The following is a 16,701-nucleotide window of genomic DNA, read 5'->3' on the forward strand; positions in this document are numbered from 1 at the left end:
GATGAATAAATACATCCTAAAATAAGCAGAAACTAAAAGGAATAATCAGGTTAAACCTAAACACACACATACATTAATACACATGGGGATTGGGTTACGGCTAAAGCCCTTAAAATTCTGCGTCACTTGCGCTTTACTGAAAACAACTTGTATTCCGAGCAAGGTTTTATCTATTTGTTATTGAACAAAAAGCAAAATAATAAAAAAAAAACATTGCAAGTCTATTCGTTTACAAATAAGCGTGGTTCTACTCCAACTCCCCACAATCCCTCTAATCTAAACAGCTTGAGCTCCATTTGCATTTAATTAAAACAGAAAAAAAACGATATGTATTTCGAACAGAATTCCTTTGTCAAATCATTGACATATTCAAATAAAATATAATAGTCAATATGACTGGAAAGAACGAATGAAAGTTTTATAATTGTTTAATATATAATAATATTAATTCCTGGGAATCTCAGCAAATTTTGATATTCAATTTCATAGTTATAAAAGAATTTTTTTTAATATAATTGGTTTCCAGTAAAGAACAAATGACGCTATAAGCTGTAGACGGTCTAGAGGGTAGTAGCACTACTGTTTTTTTTTTTTTTTTTTTTATTTCTATTTGTTCTCGGTTTGATTCATTTTAATTTATCCTCGTTTTAGGATTTATTTATTCACCTATAGCAGTATCTGTTATCGTTAAGCTTGACATGGTTATTTATTTAAATTTCTGTTCTTTTTAGGTTTCATTTGTTTAATAATAGTCGTTTCGGTTTGTTTTAAGTTGGAATTAAATTAAAAAAAAAAACAAGTTTTTTGACCGAAAGTAAGTAGCAACATTAAAGCTCATAATGAACATAAATTATTTCGTATATAAAGAGGTTGCCCCCCCCTTTTTTAACTACCTTGCTCGTCGAGCTAAAGTTCTTAGCACTTTAAAGAAACTTCCTATTCTAATTAAATCGCCCTTGTGTTTCAGGAGTCGTTCTTTAAAATCTGGGACAAACAGTCGAATTTGTATGCATAGTGGCGTTAGTTTACACTTAAACCAGTTCAAACATTCAGAATCTATTTTTACAGTCCTTCGTATTTGATTTTTTTTTTAATCTGGAGTAGAGGTCAAGTTTTTTGCAAAATTAAAATTAGATCTGACGTATTAATACAAATTTAAGAGTATACTCGATATCAATTACTAATATTAGATATACACAAGATTAAATTCAATAACACCCTTGAAAAAGAAACATTCTTCAAAACAATGGTGTAATCGCATCAAGGATGAACGCAGGAGCTTTTCTCTGGGCAGACGGAGAGGGCAATCAATAAAAATGAAAATTTGAATAAGAAGTTCCCAAAAGTTCGAGATTTCAGGAGGGTCTAAGCCCCGAGGTCCTCCTCCTACCTACAACCCTGGCTCATACCTACAAACTAGTATTCAGGATATGACATGGTATTTACAATCAAGTGTATATTTGGACATGTTTCAAGATTATTTGTTTCAGATTATTATCAAATTCTGAAATAAATAATATTTTTACACAGCTGCTAAGGTAATTAATGTCTCAAATATTTATGAAATTCTTTAACTTGAGAAAAGAACATATATTGAAATAATTACTAGATGTACTTTGAAATATTTTTATTGCTTCATACAATATATATCAAAGAATTTAGCAAACCTAATAAAAATGAACCTGTATTTTAAAGGTCTTAGATCTGGTTGTATTTAAAGAGAAAATTAGTCAAGTTTATGCAGCATACGGAATCACACTGAATATTTTCTATCCGAGTAAGTGAATTATGTTACTATTTTTGTGTTCATTCCAGAGTTGTGAAGAGAAGTTTAGGATTTAACATTCTTAGATATGAACGTATATTTAACATGAATTTCCCTATTGGAGTGAGTGCAACGACCTTGTTGTAAAGGAATCCATTTCTAAGTTATAAGGAAAGATGTAGCGAATATTATAAAATATGACCTTCAAATTAAATTTGAATTTTCCTATCTGAGCAAGTGCAATTGCCAGCGGAAGTTTTCAAGAGAGGTTTGAGACTTAGCATTCTTATACATGACTTTCCCTTATGAGAGATATTTTCTTATATATATTCTTATATTTTCCCATCTGAGAGAGGAGAGGTGTGTCAGTTGCTTTCTTAAATATGCTAAAATAAAAAGGTAAAGAAAACGGCACTGAGCTTAACAGTTCCTACCGGTAGTGCTGATATTTGGCCCCTCGACCAGGAAATTGGGGGTAGGGGTCCAGCCATCCTATGCTTTCACGCTTCCTGTTTACTTTCCTCAGACTTTCTACGTACACTTTTTTAGCTAAGTCGGCTCTAACTGCGCTTACAGAGCCACACGACTGACCCCCGTTCGAAACCGAACAACCAGTGACACCAGGACCCAAATCCCTGTTATCACGGACAAATGATTTCAAGTCTGGCGTGCTAATTACTCGCCTAGGAGAGCCCAAGTCTAGTCCATAAATCCTTCATGATCACCTCATTTAAAACGACCGCTTTCTGCTTGATCCCAGGTGGATGACCAACGAACCCGGTCTTTGACAATCTATCCACTGTAAAACACATCAGTCGTCCACAGTCATTTCTTCAATGAAAATATTCGCAGTTTTTAAATTTTTTCTTCGGATTATTAAATTCAAAAGTGAAGTAGCCCAATATTTTTTTAAGAAACAATATGGTTTTGAGAAACAGTTTTAAGCTTTTTGTAAGTTCGGTAGCTTTAGATTTTAGTAAATAAAAGCTAACTAATTGCTTAAGAATGTTTTCCAAAGCAGTTTTTACACTGAACTCAAAAATGTAATAAATTATTTTGTAAATCTTTTGGAATTCTTAGTGTTTCAAACCTAAAAGTTTTAATAAAATTAACTAAGATTAGATTATTGGGACCCCCAAGGCGACCATAGTGGTCAGGTATGGATGTGATACGCAGAGGCCTTGAAAAGTTTAGGTAGATATGCTAAATGTCTTCCACAGAAATTTTCTAACAATAGTTTTAGGCATTCATTTTTCAGGACCTTTATATCAAACAGTAAGATGTAGGAATAATGAAGTCGAATACCAATTTCTAGGACTATGTTAAGATAGCTACATCATGTTCTACAGATGAAGCATAATAGTTAAGTCGTCGTCCCTAATGGAGTGGGAGGAGGTTATGAGAAAGCATTGAAAATAAACTAGAAATGCGGGGGAGAGTTAAAGAGTGAAACTTTGAAGGAAGTAGGCGGAATGGGAAGTTCTGCATCTGTTTTGGCCTCAGGTGGCTATGTGCTGCAAAAAGTTACCAGTAGTCATAGTTGTAATAGGAGAAGCCTAGAAAGGTAGGAAATCTAATTATAGTTTCGGATGTACATTAAAAAGTTACGTTAGAAAACTCGTGGAAAATTCATTATTTCTTCAAATGTCCAGAATAGTCCAGTTTTGGAAAAAAAAAGCTCAAAAAAGGTATTAACTGAAAACCAAGGACGATGGGAAATTCCGATTGCATTTCCAAATCAAGCAAAAAACTTTCCATTAAAATCTACTAGAAAGGTTTTATTTACCTCTTATGTAAGGGGCCATCCATTCTCAATAATTGTGTGCCCAAGGTTGCAAATATGGTAGAAATGAGTTACGCTGGGCCCGAAAATGCAGGCATGGCGGAAGTTGGCAAAATTTGGCACAAAATGTGCCACACTTGGTATAACAAACAACACCACAAGAAGTACACCAGATAGGGGGCTGGGTGACCCCTTCAGACAAGTATTTTTATGAGGTGTACAGGTTTTGCAATAAATAGTGGGAATTTCCGTGGGGTTTCCCACAGAAAAGCCCGTCATTCTAGATGACAACAAGAGGGTGTCAAGGGCGTACAGTGACTCCCCAACTCTTTAGTGTTATCATTGGGTTATATTATGACAAGTTCTACAATATGCCTCAGATTTAGGCACTAGTTTGAGCATCATCTAATCTCGAACGCTGACTTGGCCATCTCGGTGGGAGTAATGGAGCAACTGCTTGAAGCGTCTCGACTTTTACGAGAAGACGCGGAAAAGAATGGACTACAGATAAACATGAATAAAACCAAAATTTTGGCCATTAGCTCATCTACCCCTGAGGGTGATTCATCAGCTAATCCCAACACTTCCGCTAGCATTGATATTATTCAAAAGTTCACCTATATGAGCTAGAAAAGAATGGACTACAAATAAACATGAAAAAAAACAAAATTTTGGCCATTAGCTCATCTACCTCTGAGGATGATTCATCAGCCGATCCTCCCAGGCTAATTTATTGGGTGGCACCCCAATTATGTACGAGAGGGTCGTACATAATATAATTTCCGCTAATGTTAAGTTTTAGCATCAATCTTTACTTTTTTTGGAGTAAAGATGTAGTATTTATTAATAATATCCGGACAAAGTCAAATGATCTACCAAGGTTACGTATCTTATAGATAATGACATTGGAAGGGTGGGATGGGAGGAGCCTACGCAGCTAAGTGCTCCTGTGAGTTGCTAGTAGTGGTAGTAGTATTGATAGGTGATAAAGTGAGATTCTCACGCAAAAGTCAAGTTACTTTCAAAGTTTACACGACAAAGTACACCAGAAGGCATTGTACCAAGATAAATACTTAAACTGACACCATATTTGCGCGGTTATGCATAGATGCGTTTAGTCTATATCTGTAAAGTTGTAATATGTATAAAATAGTTTTGCAAATTTCGACTGCAAAGAGATATATTCTTACAGCATAATCACAGTCAACGTAATAGCGTTGAGTCAAGTGGGATGCATCTCCATAGTACTATCTGTTTCCTTATTATTTTTCCTTCATGGATCATGGTAATGATGGACGGTCGTAAAAAGTCGAGGAAGGGCTCGTTCAATCGCACATACGGAGGTCAGGTGCCGCTTTAAGAGTTTCTACATAAAAAGGCACTAAATATCCTTCTTAGAGATAAAAAGTTAAGATTTCAGGTGAAGGGGTTTTTTGTCTTCTTAGAAAGTAGTTGAGTAAGAGAAATGTAATGAATCGACGGCCTTGAATATACCCCGAGAATTTGTTATCAAGCTAAATTTCTACCATTTCCTTATATCTAGAACTTATAAGGATTACATAGAAGACAGGTCTATTACCGGATAAAAATGCTGTACCTCAATTTTTTGTGTACCGGTTTCTTTAGCCCTTGGTTTTTAAATCACAATCCCTACAACCTCAGCAGGATTTGAAGCCAAACAGTTTCACGAATTTCTAGAACGCTATAAATCAAGATAGAGGAAAGTTATAAGACCTTAAACACTTTCGTTATGTTTCATTTGAGCTATGGATTTTTTTCTGAAGATTTCAATTTTGTGAAAAGTTATCGTTACTGCCTTTTGGAGGAGGAATGATAGGATATAGATACTTAAAATACCATGCAAAAGCATCATAGAGGTTCTGGGTAGAAAGTTCTATTCCCTTAATTCAAGTGCTTTTCAAGATGTGTAGAATTTTACCAGAGATTTTGATTTAGATTTTGAAAAAAAAAAGATTTTTCATGGTATCTTCGTCGAAAATTACCCTTTTAATATTTCCTTTAAAAATTTTGAAAATGTAATTTGTCCCACTCCACTAAATTTTCAATCGTTGGGAGCCTTGATGCTACGCACTGTAGTTTTTGTAAATTTTTTAAACAGTTTGTGGTAACGAACAGCAAGTAAGGAGTGATGCGGCAAAACAGTAACCGAAGCTCTAAGGAACAGAGTCTTTATGATAATAGATACATCAAAACAATGTAATTTTGATTCTCGTTCAAAACATGGAAAATTCATAAAATTGATTGGTACCCATCGAAAGTTACAAGCCTGAGAAACTGTTCCCAGTTTCTGAAAAAAGGGGTAAACACCATCAAAACATCAAGATATTTTAATGAAAATCACTTCATCAGATTCAGCATACCAGAGAACCCCACTGTAGATGTTTCAAGCTCCTATGTACAAAAAAGTTAAATTTCTGCATTTCTTGACAAAAAAATGATCACATATGCGTGTTTATTTATTTTTGTTTGTTTGTCCTCCCCCCCCTGTGGTGATCATACCAAACCAGTGATTATAGAGGATCAAGAAAGGGCTTATTGGATCGGAAATCAAAAGTTCTAGTGTCTTTTTAAGTGACTAAAAATATTGGAGGACAGCTGCCCAAAGTCACCCAATCAAAATTTTGAGAAAGCCATTTTGTTCAAGAAAGTTGAAAAATTTAACAACTATGTTTTTGAGGATGACTTAACTCCCCACAGTCCCAGGGGGAAGGGCTGCAAATTATGAACTTTGCCCATTCTTTACATATAGTGTTGGTTGCTGGGAAGTATCCAGACGTTTCAGGGGGGATTTCTCTGGTGAGGAGAGAGGGTCGGGGGGTTTCGCGGGAGGTCCTTTCCGTGGAGGAATTTTTCATTGGGGAAGGGAACTTTCCATGGAGAGGGAGCGAGATTTCCCAGCATTATTTAAAAAACGATCAGAAATCAACTGAAAGAAAGGAGCAGCATTAAAACTTAAAATGAACAGAAACTATTATGTATATGAAGGAGGTCACCCTCTTGTCAATACCTCACTCTTTACACTAAAGTTTTTTTAGTAATTTCAAACGAGCCATTTATTCTAATTAAATGGCATTTGTGACTCAGGAGTCATTCTTAAAGAGCGATTACTTTCTTTCTTACTTACTTTATTACTTACTTTCAGTCTAAAGGACTTATATTTTTATTTAACTTCATTTAAAGCGACGAAGAATCATGTTTCTGTGAGGCCAACCTAAAATTTCATTTTACTCATGTACAACCTTTGAGAAGGAATTTGAGGCACAATTGTTTTTTTCCTCTGCGGTAGAATTTGATTACAGAGAGCTGCAAATTTACCCAAATGAAAGTGAAAAAACGTCTGAAAAGTAATGCGTCACCCTAATATGTGCCTTTTTGTTTACGAGTACAAAGCGGCTGGAATTAATTCATTAATCATATATTAAGTTGCAATAGCACATCAGCACTAACACATATCGTCGTGACAAGGACCAAAAGGCTTAAATGATTTTTCTTCTTCGAGCTTTTGGGAAACTCAAAGCTTATTCTTGTAGATCTGTTTTAAAAGTCTCAACTTTTACTCAATTGAGCAAATAAAACCTTCAAAATTACAATTTTCAACATCCCTTTACTCTGCAATCCAAATATGTACTGAAAGCTACCAAAGTCTCGAGTTTTATTATAGTATTCAAATTATTTTTGTGGCCCTAGATGGTTTTCTGGGTTTCAGCCCCCTCCAGCTCATGCATACACGTGGGCACGCTTGTATGTAAATGTGCACTCTCATCCAGGTGTAAGTTTTTTCGAAGCAGTCCTGCCGCTTTTGAAATCTTCTAGATTGCTGAAACTTCCTGACTTTTCTTCCATCTTTTTTGTTTCTCAGATTTTTTAATCACTTGCTTATAGTAAATCTTAGAGTTGCGTTTCTCCATTTATGGCAAAAATTCTTTCTAGGATATAAGAGCTTGAAAAAATATGAACAATCAAGACAACCAAAACGTTCCTATAGAAGCTCAAGATGATACGCATTTTGCGGAGAGTGATTCCACGGTAAATTCAGTATTCACCGATAATTCTGAACTTGCAGACGTAAATTCTCCTGGTGCTTCTCTGGAAAGTGATTTCCTGAAGATTGCAACCATTTTCAGAACAGAAAAAGAAATTATTATTGAATCTGATCGTCAGGTTGCGTTGCAACTTTCAGCAAAAATCTCAATAAACAGTGATGATTTTTCAACAGCAGTTCAAGAAGAAAACATAGCAACTGACAGAGAGCTGAGTCCTATTTTAGAAAGTAACAACGACAAAACTGATGAAAGAGACCCTTTACTCACACCTGGACCTTCAGAAAAGCTTATAATAGAAGATATTAAATTAGAAGGAGACTGTATTTCTCAAATTAAGATTGAAGAACTGGTTAAAAGTAGGATTGAAACAACTATTAAAGATGATTTCAATGAAAATACCACGGGGAATGTGCCTCAATTCAACAAAGGGCCCCAGAGAGGAAATGAAAGCTTTATCGAAAATCTTGATACGAGGTTAGATACTCTTGAATATAATACGATTCCCAAATTAAACACGCAAAATAATATCGAAATGAATGTTATTGTTGATAAGTTAAACAAACAAAAGCAAGCTCACTCAGAAAATGGAGCAAAAACTGAAAACGATGAGATTGTTCAAAACGCTACTGATTGTTTAGAATCAGACTCCCAAGTACTTATGAGCAAGAAAAATAGTGGGAAAATGATTGATGTTGTAGGTGATTCAGCCAAAGAAGAGCGAACTCTCTTTGGGATTTCTCAAAGCTCACTCAGAGAAACTGAACGAAAAATAGAGAAAGAAGACGCGGTCGAAAATACTACTGAATGCACAGAATCAGAATCCCCAATAATTTCAAACGCAAGAAATAATGGCGAAACGCCTGATACTGTCGATGATACAAACGAAGAAGAGCGGATTATTTCTGGGATTTCTCAAAGCTCACTCAGAGAAACGGAACCAAAAATCGAGAAAGAAGAAGTGGCTGAAAATGCTACTGAATGTGAAGAATCAGATTCCAAAGTACTTTCAAACGAAAGAAATAATGGCGAAACGACTGATACTGTGGGTGATTCAAGCGAAGAAGAGCGAACTCTCTTTGGGATTTCTCAAAGCTCACTCAGAGAAACTGAACCAAAAATAGGGAAAGAAGATGCGGTTGAAAATACTACTGAATGCGCAGAACCAGGCTCCCCAGCAATTTCAAACGAAAGAAATAATGGCGAAACGCATGATATTGTCGATGATTCAAATGAAGAGGAGCGATCTCTCTTAGAGATTCCTCAAAGCTCACTCAAAGAAATTGAAGCAAAAACAGAGAAACAAGACGCAGTTGAAAGAACCACTGAACGTGTGGAATCAGGCTCCCCAAAACTTTCAAACGAAAGAGATAATGGCAAAACGAATGATGCTGTGGGTTGTTCAAATATGGAAGAGAGAGCTCGCTCCAAGATCTGTCGAAGCTCACTTAGAGAAGTTGACGCGAAAACTAAAGAAGTAGACGTGGTAGATGATCCAACTGAAAGTCAGTTCAGACAATCGAGTTCACCATATTTGAAAAATAAGGAAGATGTCCTTATTGAAACGAAAGTAGCTGATCCCATTCTGACAACTGGAGTACCAGAACATGCTGCGAGCCCAAATGAAAAAGAACAACAGGGATGCACTTATGACAAGGCAGAGGCAATATTAGCAGAAAGCCGGCAGAATAATGGAGATAAGAAAGTCAAACATCAAAACCCTGAAATTGAAAATAAAGCAAACTCAAACAACCAATACTTTAATGATGAAACTATTGGGAATCTTAAAGTGGTTAAAATGACAGGCTTAGAAGTAGGGAATAGTTCAGAACCTCCGCTTTTTAACGGGAATATTAACGAGGGCATTACAAAAATGGAAAACGGATATTCTTCGCCTGCTACTAAAGCAATTGATAGCGAAGTAGACGAAAGAATGGACAAAAATGATGGTTATGTCAAAGGCCAGCCAAGTTCTTCTTTTGAAGGTGTGGAGCCACAACAAACTATCTTAGAAAATAAGCAAGATGGGATTCAAAACATGGATTTTTATTTAGAGCCAGAAAAAACTGAAAACAATGCAATGCAAAAGAAAGATAATTCAGCAGATTTTTCTAAAGTTTCTGCTGATAATTTTACACTAACATGTAAGAAAGAAGAAGAATATTCTAAGAGCCCTGGAACAGCCTATAATGAAACCAAACAGCAGCCAAAATTCTCTGCTATTTCGAGGAAACCTGAGGCAATCGCTTCTAAGTCCGCTAGAAGTGAAAAAGAACAGTTAAAAATAAAAACGTGGGAAAAGGCATTGCCAGTAGACAGTATCGTCTTGATATCTCCTAAGCTGGTACAATCAGTTTCAGATAAAGACCAAGGCACAATTCCTGCAATTGGTGAAGAAGGCAATAAAGAACAAATCAGAAGCATAAGTTTTAATAACAATGATCTTCATGTTTCCAAAAATAATGCAAGGGAAATTACTGAGATTTCTGGGGAAACAGATCCAGAAGACGGAAAAACTGGTTCATTTAACAAAGCTATAGATAGTGATAATTCTTTACTTCTACCATTTGAAAACTCTTTAGAAGAAGGAAGATCTACTCTTTTACTTCCTGTCACAACTAAAGAATCAAATAAACGCTCTATGTTAATGGATATGGAACACTTAAAGGGCTGTGAAACAGACGACAAATTAAACAAACTGCAACTTGAAGAAGGAATTGAAAAGACGACAGAACCACTGAATTACTCTGGGACTGTGCATGAGGCACCTACGACTGATAATTCGTCTTTTAAAAAGCCTATCAATGAAGATAATAATGAAATACCTAAAGGGGGGACTAGCAAAGATATTTCTATATCGAAAAGTACTTCTCGTGAAGAAAATAAAAACAAAAGTAAAAACGCTTGTTTTAACAAAAAAGGCGCTGATAGGTCTCGTACTCATGATAGGTCCGGTGATGCTGTAGAAACACCAATAACCATGGAAGATACCTCGGACACAACGATGAATATTTTATCTGAATATAGTCCTAACACGGCCCAAATTTTAGAAGAAAATGTCGACCAGGAAACTTCCAAGTCCGTTATGCTAGAACTGCAGAGTGATTCAGATAATAAAGAGGATTTTCAAACGATAAGTCCAATGAATCCAGTAATTCAGAATTTCAAGGAATCAGAAAAAAAATTAGGTGAAGAAATGTCCAACGGGAATGAAAGGGAATCTAAGGTACTATCTTCCAAAGTACCTTTTGAAAAAGATGATAACTCTTTTGCTACTGAAGCTCAGACAGAACTATATGAAGAAGAAGCTGAGCAAATTGCAAAAAATAACGATGTTCAAGTATCTTCAGAAAATTTGACAAACTTCGAAACTTATAAAAATATGTCCTCCGACTTTAAAAATTTAGTTAGGACTGCAGTTGACAATATTGAAGATGGGACAAAATATGGCATCAAGTTGAATGAAAATTTAAATCCACTGAATATCGTAGCTAAAGAGGGGCAAGAAACCCAAATTTTATCTGAACAGACAGCTCAAAGACTTGACAACCCAGTTGAAACTGGCAGTAGTACAATGTTCAGTGTGGATTCCTTCCAAACAGTGACTGAAATAAAAGAGACCATGGAGTTAGGATTACCATCTGAAAATGCTGAAGATTCTTATAACGAATCACAAAATGAATGTGATCAGAAATCTTGCCATATTAAAGATTTTCCGAACTATGGAAACGTAAATGATATTATTGCTGCAAGAACTATAAGGACAGTTGAAGAAAGAGCAATGGACTTGAATCTTTCCTCAAAAACGTTGAATCAAGTAGAAGTACTGCAACAGAAAGTCGGGATTGGAGGCAAAAGTGAAGTAAAAGAGTTAGTTAATGATCACAACGGAGCCAATGAATCCCCTAAAATGACCGTTGAACATACTGACGGAGATAGCATAGTGACTTCCATCAGCGATGATTCACCTGAAGTGCCGGTTATTGAAGATGCTGAGATACAAGATTCAGTGACCAAAACTGAAATGAGAGAAAGTTTTGGAGCCAACGAAATTGGATCAGAAGTACGCACTCAACCATTGAACCAACTTCTCTGTTGTGACAATTCAGATAATAATGAGAGTATTTACAAAACAGAAAAAAGTCCGATTGAAAATTTTATACAATTCGAAGCATTTAAAGAGTTGGAAGCAATAAATAAAAAGATGAATTGTATGGCTGGGACTGAAAATGCCATTCTTGATCCCGAATTAGACACAAATAAAACATATGAAAGTGATTCTAAAGACAATATTTCAGCCTACCAGAACAACAAATCCCCAGTGAAACCACTGATATTCATAGTTTCACCTGACGTTTCTTTCCTTGAGACTACGGATACCTACGAGTCTCAGAATGAGAGCAGAAACAGTAATTACAATTTTGAGGAAGATGATTCTTATTCAGCCCCTGTTGGTACCAATTCAGATGACGATCAAGATATGAGTCAGAATTGTGTCATGCCCATTGCCCTTTTGATCACCCCAGAATACTTTAGTTACGCAGGAGGAATTTGAGGAACATGGAAACTTTGAGGTAAGAAACAACAAAAAGTAAATTTGAATTTGATGAGGTCAAACGAAAGTTATTAGTTGATTCTAAAGCTGAGATCTAAAGAAACGCATAAGGCCACCATGAAACTATACCCCTTTAATTGGGGACCTAATTTCAGATGGAGAAGTCTAGACCCAATATTTCAGATGTAATTTTTTATCCCTATCTGTACAGTAAAGCCATTTGTCTCATTCGTATAAAATAGCATGATTTCTATTTAATTACATAAGTACAAAATAGCGTAATTGCTCGTGCAAGCACAAATTAAACAAAAAAATAGAACCCATGATACTATTTAGTTATTATACTAGCTTCAATCATCAATAATACCCACAACTTTACAGTAGCCAAATTTTATTTTTGTGTTGAGTAATATATCCTAGAAGCAGAGCAAGGTTTAATACTGGTTCTTTGAAGAGCCAGGTCAAATGTGAAATCTTGAAAATCATTGACCTTGCTCAACAACTTATTTTTTTAGCATTAAAAATTGTCTGGAAAGCAAATTTTATTTTATCCTGAAAAGGGATCGATATAAAAAAGATACGAGCCTAAATCGTACAGGAAGCTATTGAGCCACCAAGTAGTGTCTAGGGTTAATTTGAAGCTGGCATTTCGGAAGGGTAACTACCTCCTGGGAAGTTATGATGTTGTTAGACTCCAGGATGAAAATTTGAGAGAAACTTCCCAGGAACAGTTGAATACTAAACTGGAGAGTTTAAAATTTGACAATGCGGGAAATGGTTGGAATAATTTTAGAAAACCATTTTTGAAGTTGCTGATGGTATCTTAGGAAAGAAAGTTAAGACTGCAGCTAGGAATATTAGTGGAAAAGCTTTATATTTAATAGAGAGGAAAAAGGGCTTGTACAAGAATTATCTGATTGATAAATTATATGAAAACAAAAGGAATGTAGAGAAAGAGGTGAAAGCATTAAAATATGAACTAAGGATGTGTGAATTTTAGGCCATGGATAAAATTGCCGAGGATCTGGAAGATGAAGTTAGATGAAGTAAAATATTGTACTGGCAGTTAATAAATTTAGAGGGAGTAGTCAATCTGGACTTGTCCCAATCAAATATAGGAACGGGGCCACAATTAGTGATAAGGAAATTCTTAAAGAGAGATGGGTGGAACATTTTGAGAATATGCTGAACCGAGATACAGTTGCAGGAAAAAATATAGAGAAAAATAAAAGTTTGTGATACCTTGGATTTGGAAGAAGTTTTTGTCTTGTGAGAAGAATTAGCGACGGTGCTAAAAAATAAAAAAAATAATAAGGCTTCGGGTGCTGATAGGGTGGTAAATGAGTTTCTTAAATATGGTGGCTCTGAGATTAGAAATAAGTTAGTGAAGATTATGCATATGATTTTTAAAAAGGGAGAAGTACCTAACGGTTCTATGAAAACCTTAATTAAACCACTGTATAAGAAAGGTGATAAGAATGAGTGTCGTATTGAGGCAAATTACTTAGTAATATGTTATACTTACATAGTAGGTAGCAAATTACTTAGTAAGATGATACTTTTTAGACTGAGAGATGCTGTAGACAAAGTTTTGAGAGAAGAACAGTACGGTTTTAGAAAAGGTAGAGGATGTGTCGACCAAATTTTCACTCATAGGTTAATAATAGAGAAGTGCCCTAGTTGTCAAACACCTTTCGTCCTCAGTTTTATAGATCATGAGCAAGCGTTCGATTATGTTGATAGAAGAGCTTTAAGCAAAATCATATCATTGTATAGTATACCGGACAAATAACTCAAAGTGATTCGTGCTATGTGAGAAAATAGCTGCGGTTAAGGTAGGAAATAAGGTTAGCAGCTGGTTTTGTATTAAATCAGAGTTAAGCAGGGATGTGTTCTATCCCCCTTTATGTGGATCATTTTGATGGACTTTGTCTTAAGGAGCATAGGAAAGGCAATGGGAGATCACGGAATCAAATGCACAGGAAAAACTAGTCTGGATTTAGATTATGCTGATGATTTAAGCATCCTAGATGAAAGTGTGAGCAAAATGAATGAATTTTTAGAGGTTTTGCGAGTTCAAGGTGCTAGAATAGGTTCGAAAATTAACGTTAAGAAGATTAAGTCACTAAGACTGGGAATAAGTGAAGATGAAAGGATGACGTTAGGTAACAAAAAGATTGATCAGATGGACAGCTTCACTTACCTTGGTAGTATTATTAGTAAAGAAGGTAAGAGCAGTGAAAATGTTAAAAGTAGAATAGTCAAGGCTCAGGGCGTTTTTTCATAGTAAAAAAAAGTTTGGAAGAATAGGAAGATAAGTCAGCAAACCAAGAATAGAATATTGGAAGGTACAGCGATAACAGTGCCAAATATGGCTTTGAAGCATAGGCGCTTCGAAAGCGGATGAAGATTTACTAGATGTTTTCCAGAGAAATTGCCTACGGATTGTTCTGGGTACCCAGCTGACTGACCGTATTTCAAACAGTAGGCTCTGTGAAAAATGTAGCTCAATCTTATCACTATAACGAAAGAAAGGTTGAGACGGCGAGGGCTCGTTCTCCGGGTGAAGAATGACAGATTGTCCTTGTCGGCCAACCGTCTAGGGCTAAACAGAAAGCAGGTCGTCCCCGTCTGGGGTGGGAGGATGTCATAAAGAAAGATTTAAAAGAAATGGGAACTTCTTGGGAGGGCGTAAAGAAGGAGGCTTTGAATAGATTGGGATGAAGGAGGAGCGTGCGTAGCTGTGTTGGCCTTAAGCGGCTTGGTGGTGCGGTGAGTTGTTAGTAGTAGTAGTATACATTACATTTGTAGAAGAGTTTTAGTTTTTGGTTCGAAAATATATCTTATCTTTTAACTGGCGTATTAATGAGCTGTCAAAAAAATTTTTACCAACATTTATTGCAGTTGCAGGTAGTGTTGCAAAATGACTGGTATAAAACGGCGCAGACGCAAACGCAATAAAGCACACGCCGATTATCAATCAAAAATGCACCAAATATGGAATTTTATACAACATTGAAATTTTTTTCAGAAAATATGCTTATTTAAAGAATTCAGTGCACACCCACCTAAAAGTCAGCCGAATGCATCCCAGCTGACAAAACCAGTTCAAGGGAAAATTTTATAGAAGTGAGTTAATTCGAAAATCTTTCATATGTTTATTTTTCAGAGGCGTATTCTCCAAAGTCAAGCATGAAGTTTGGCTCCGAAGAATAACATTTTTTTTCAATTATGGTTCATGGTTTTAATAAATAGTTGGGAATCGGTATTTATTCACTTTGTTTTTGGCAATTATGTTAGTTTCTGTAAGCGATATTTAATGAAAAATTATGTCAATACTTACAATGATAAATGAATTTACAACAAATATAAATTACAACTAATACAAAATCATTACAATTACACTAAATTCGACAATGCAATAACCTTAACCAAACAAAGTAGCACCGCGCAGGCACTAGTATCGACAAACAAACCAACGCCATCTAGGGTCTGATGTTTCTTGGCTTTTTTATTACAATAATAAGGCGAAGCTAGTGCAGATGGTATAATCAATACGGGAGCACATGGCTGATTTTGGTTTCTGAAAAAAAAAAATGAAGCTTGAAAAAAAAAATTCCAAATGCTAGCTAGCGTTGGTGATTTTTTTTGTCGACTTTAACACCAGTTTCCACTCTTCAGAGTTACCCATACGATTTGGTCCAAACTTTTAAAGGCTTATCTAGGATATCGCGGGTTGTATAAGTCACCAACTATTCGATACCGTTCTTTAGCTTTTGGAAAATCCAAAATATTCTATATTCAGAAGCTTTTGGGCGAAAATCCTCCATGGATAACACCAATTTTAAAGTGACCAAATTCTGGTGGCGGTTCTAAGCCTGGGCAGAAATTTTCTGACATTGAATTTCTTTTAACTTATATTTTACAGTCCTATAGTTTACCTTGCCCCCCCCCCAGATTATAAGGCCCAAAACCACTACTGCTATGTTCATTAAAATATATGATAATATCAAGCAGAAAAATGCGCAAGAGTTGAGATTATAAAGAGCTTCTGATGATAAAGTATAATCTTGAAAACTTAATAAATACTGTTATTAATATTATTAGAGGCATGAAATTGGCTTGTTGCTGATCGAATATCACCAGACCCATCTTGCCACCAATGGGTAGCAGAAGGGTAGATATGTAATACCATATTGAATCGAAGAAATATATTTAATTAGTATGGTTTTAGAGCTAAAGCGGTCTTAAGGCCCGTTCCAATTCACCCCGAGCTTTTTAGCACAAAGACAAGCATATTCAAACCCTTTTAGAAGCGGAGAGAGCACAACTTCTTTTTAGATGTATGATTAGGTGCCCAAAATGGTTCCTTCATCCTTCAAACACTCCCTTTTCCATCTCCTACTATTTAACAGAAAGGTGGACATAGTTACAACTTTAAAAATAAAAAACGAACAATGATTTTCATTTTGTATGATTTTATACATAAAGTCAAAAAATGACTTCAACAACAACCTCCCCTCTTTCAACCAGCTTC

The 16,701-nt window shown here is 35.7% G+C and overlaps 1 protein-coding gene across 1 annotated transcript; it reads left to right on the top strand.

The window, feature by feature from the left end:
- Nucleotides 1-1,696: 1,696 nt before the first annotated feature.
- On the top strand, nt 1,697-15,432 carry LOC136026273 (uncharacterized). Its single transcript, XM_065702661.1, has 3 exons — nt 1,697-1,777; nt 7,500-12,183; nt 15,334-15,432. Exon 2 carries the CDS (start codon nt 7,521-7,523, stop codon nt 12,162-12,164), a length of 4,644 nt encoding a protein of 1,547 aa, XP_065558733.1. The 5' UTR covers nt 1,697-1,777; nt 7,500-7,520; the 3' UTR covers nt 12,165-12,183; nt 15,334-15,432.
- Nucleotides 15,433-16,701: the final 1,269 nt, after the last annotated feature.

Source organism: Artemia franciscana, chromosome 4 (assembly GCF_032884065.1).
Source record: "Artemia franciscana chromosome 4, ASM3288406v1, whole genome shotgun sequence".
NCBI lineage: Eukaryota > Metazoa > Arthropoda > Branchiopoda > Anostraca > Artemiidae > Artemia > Artemia franciscana.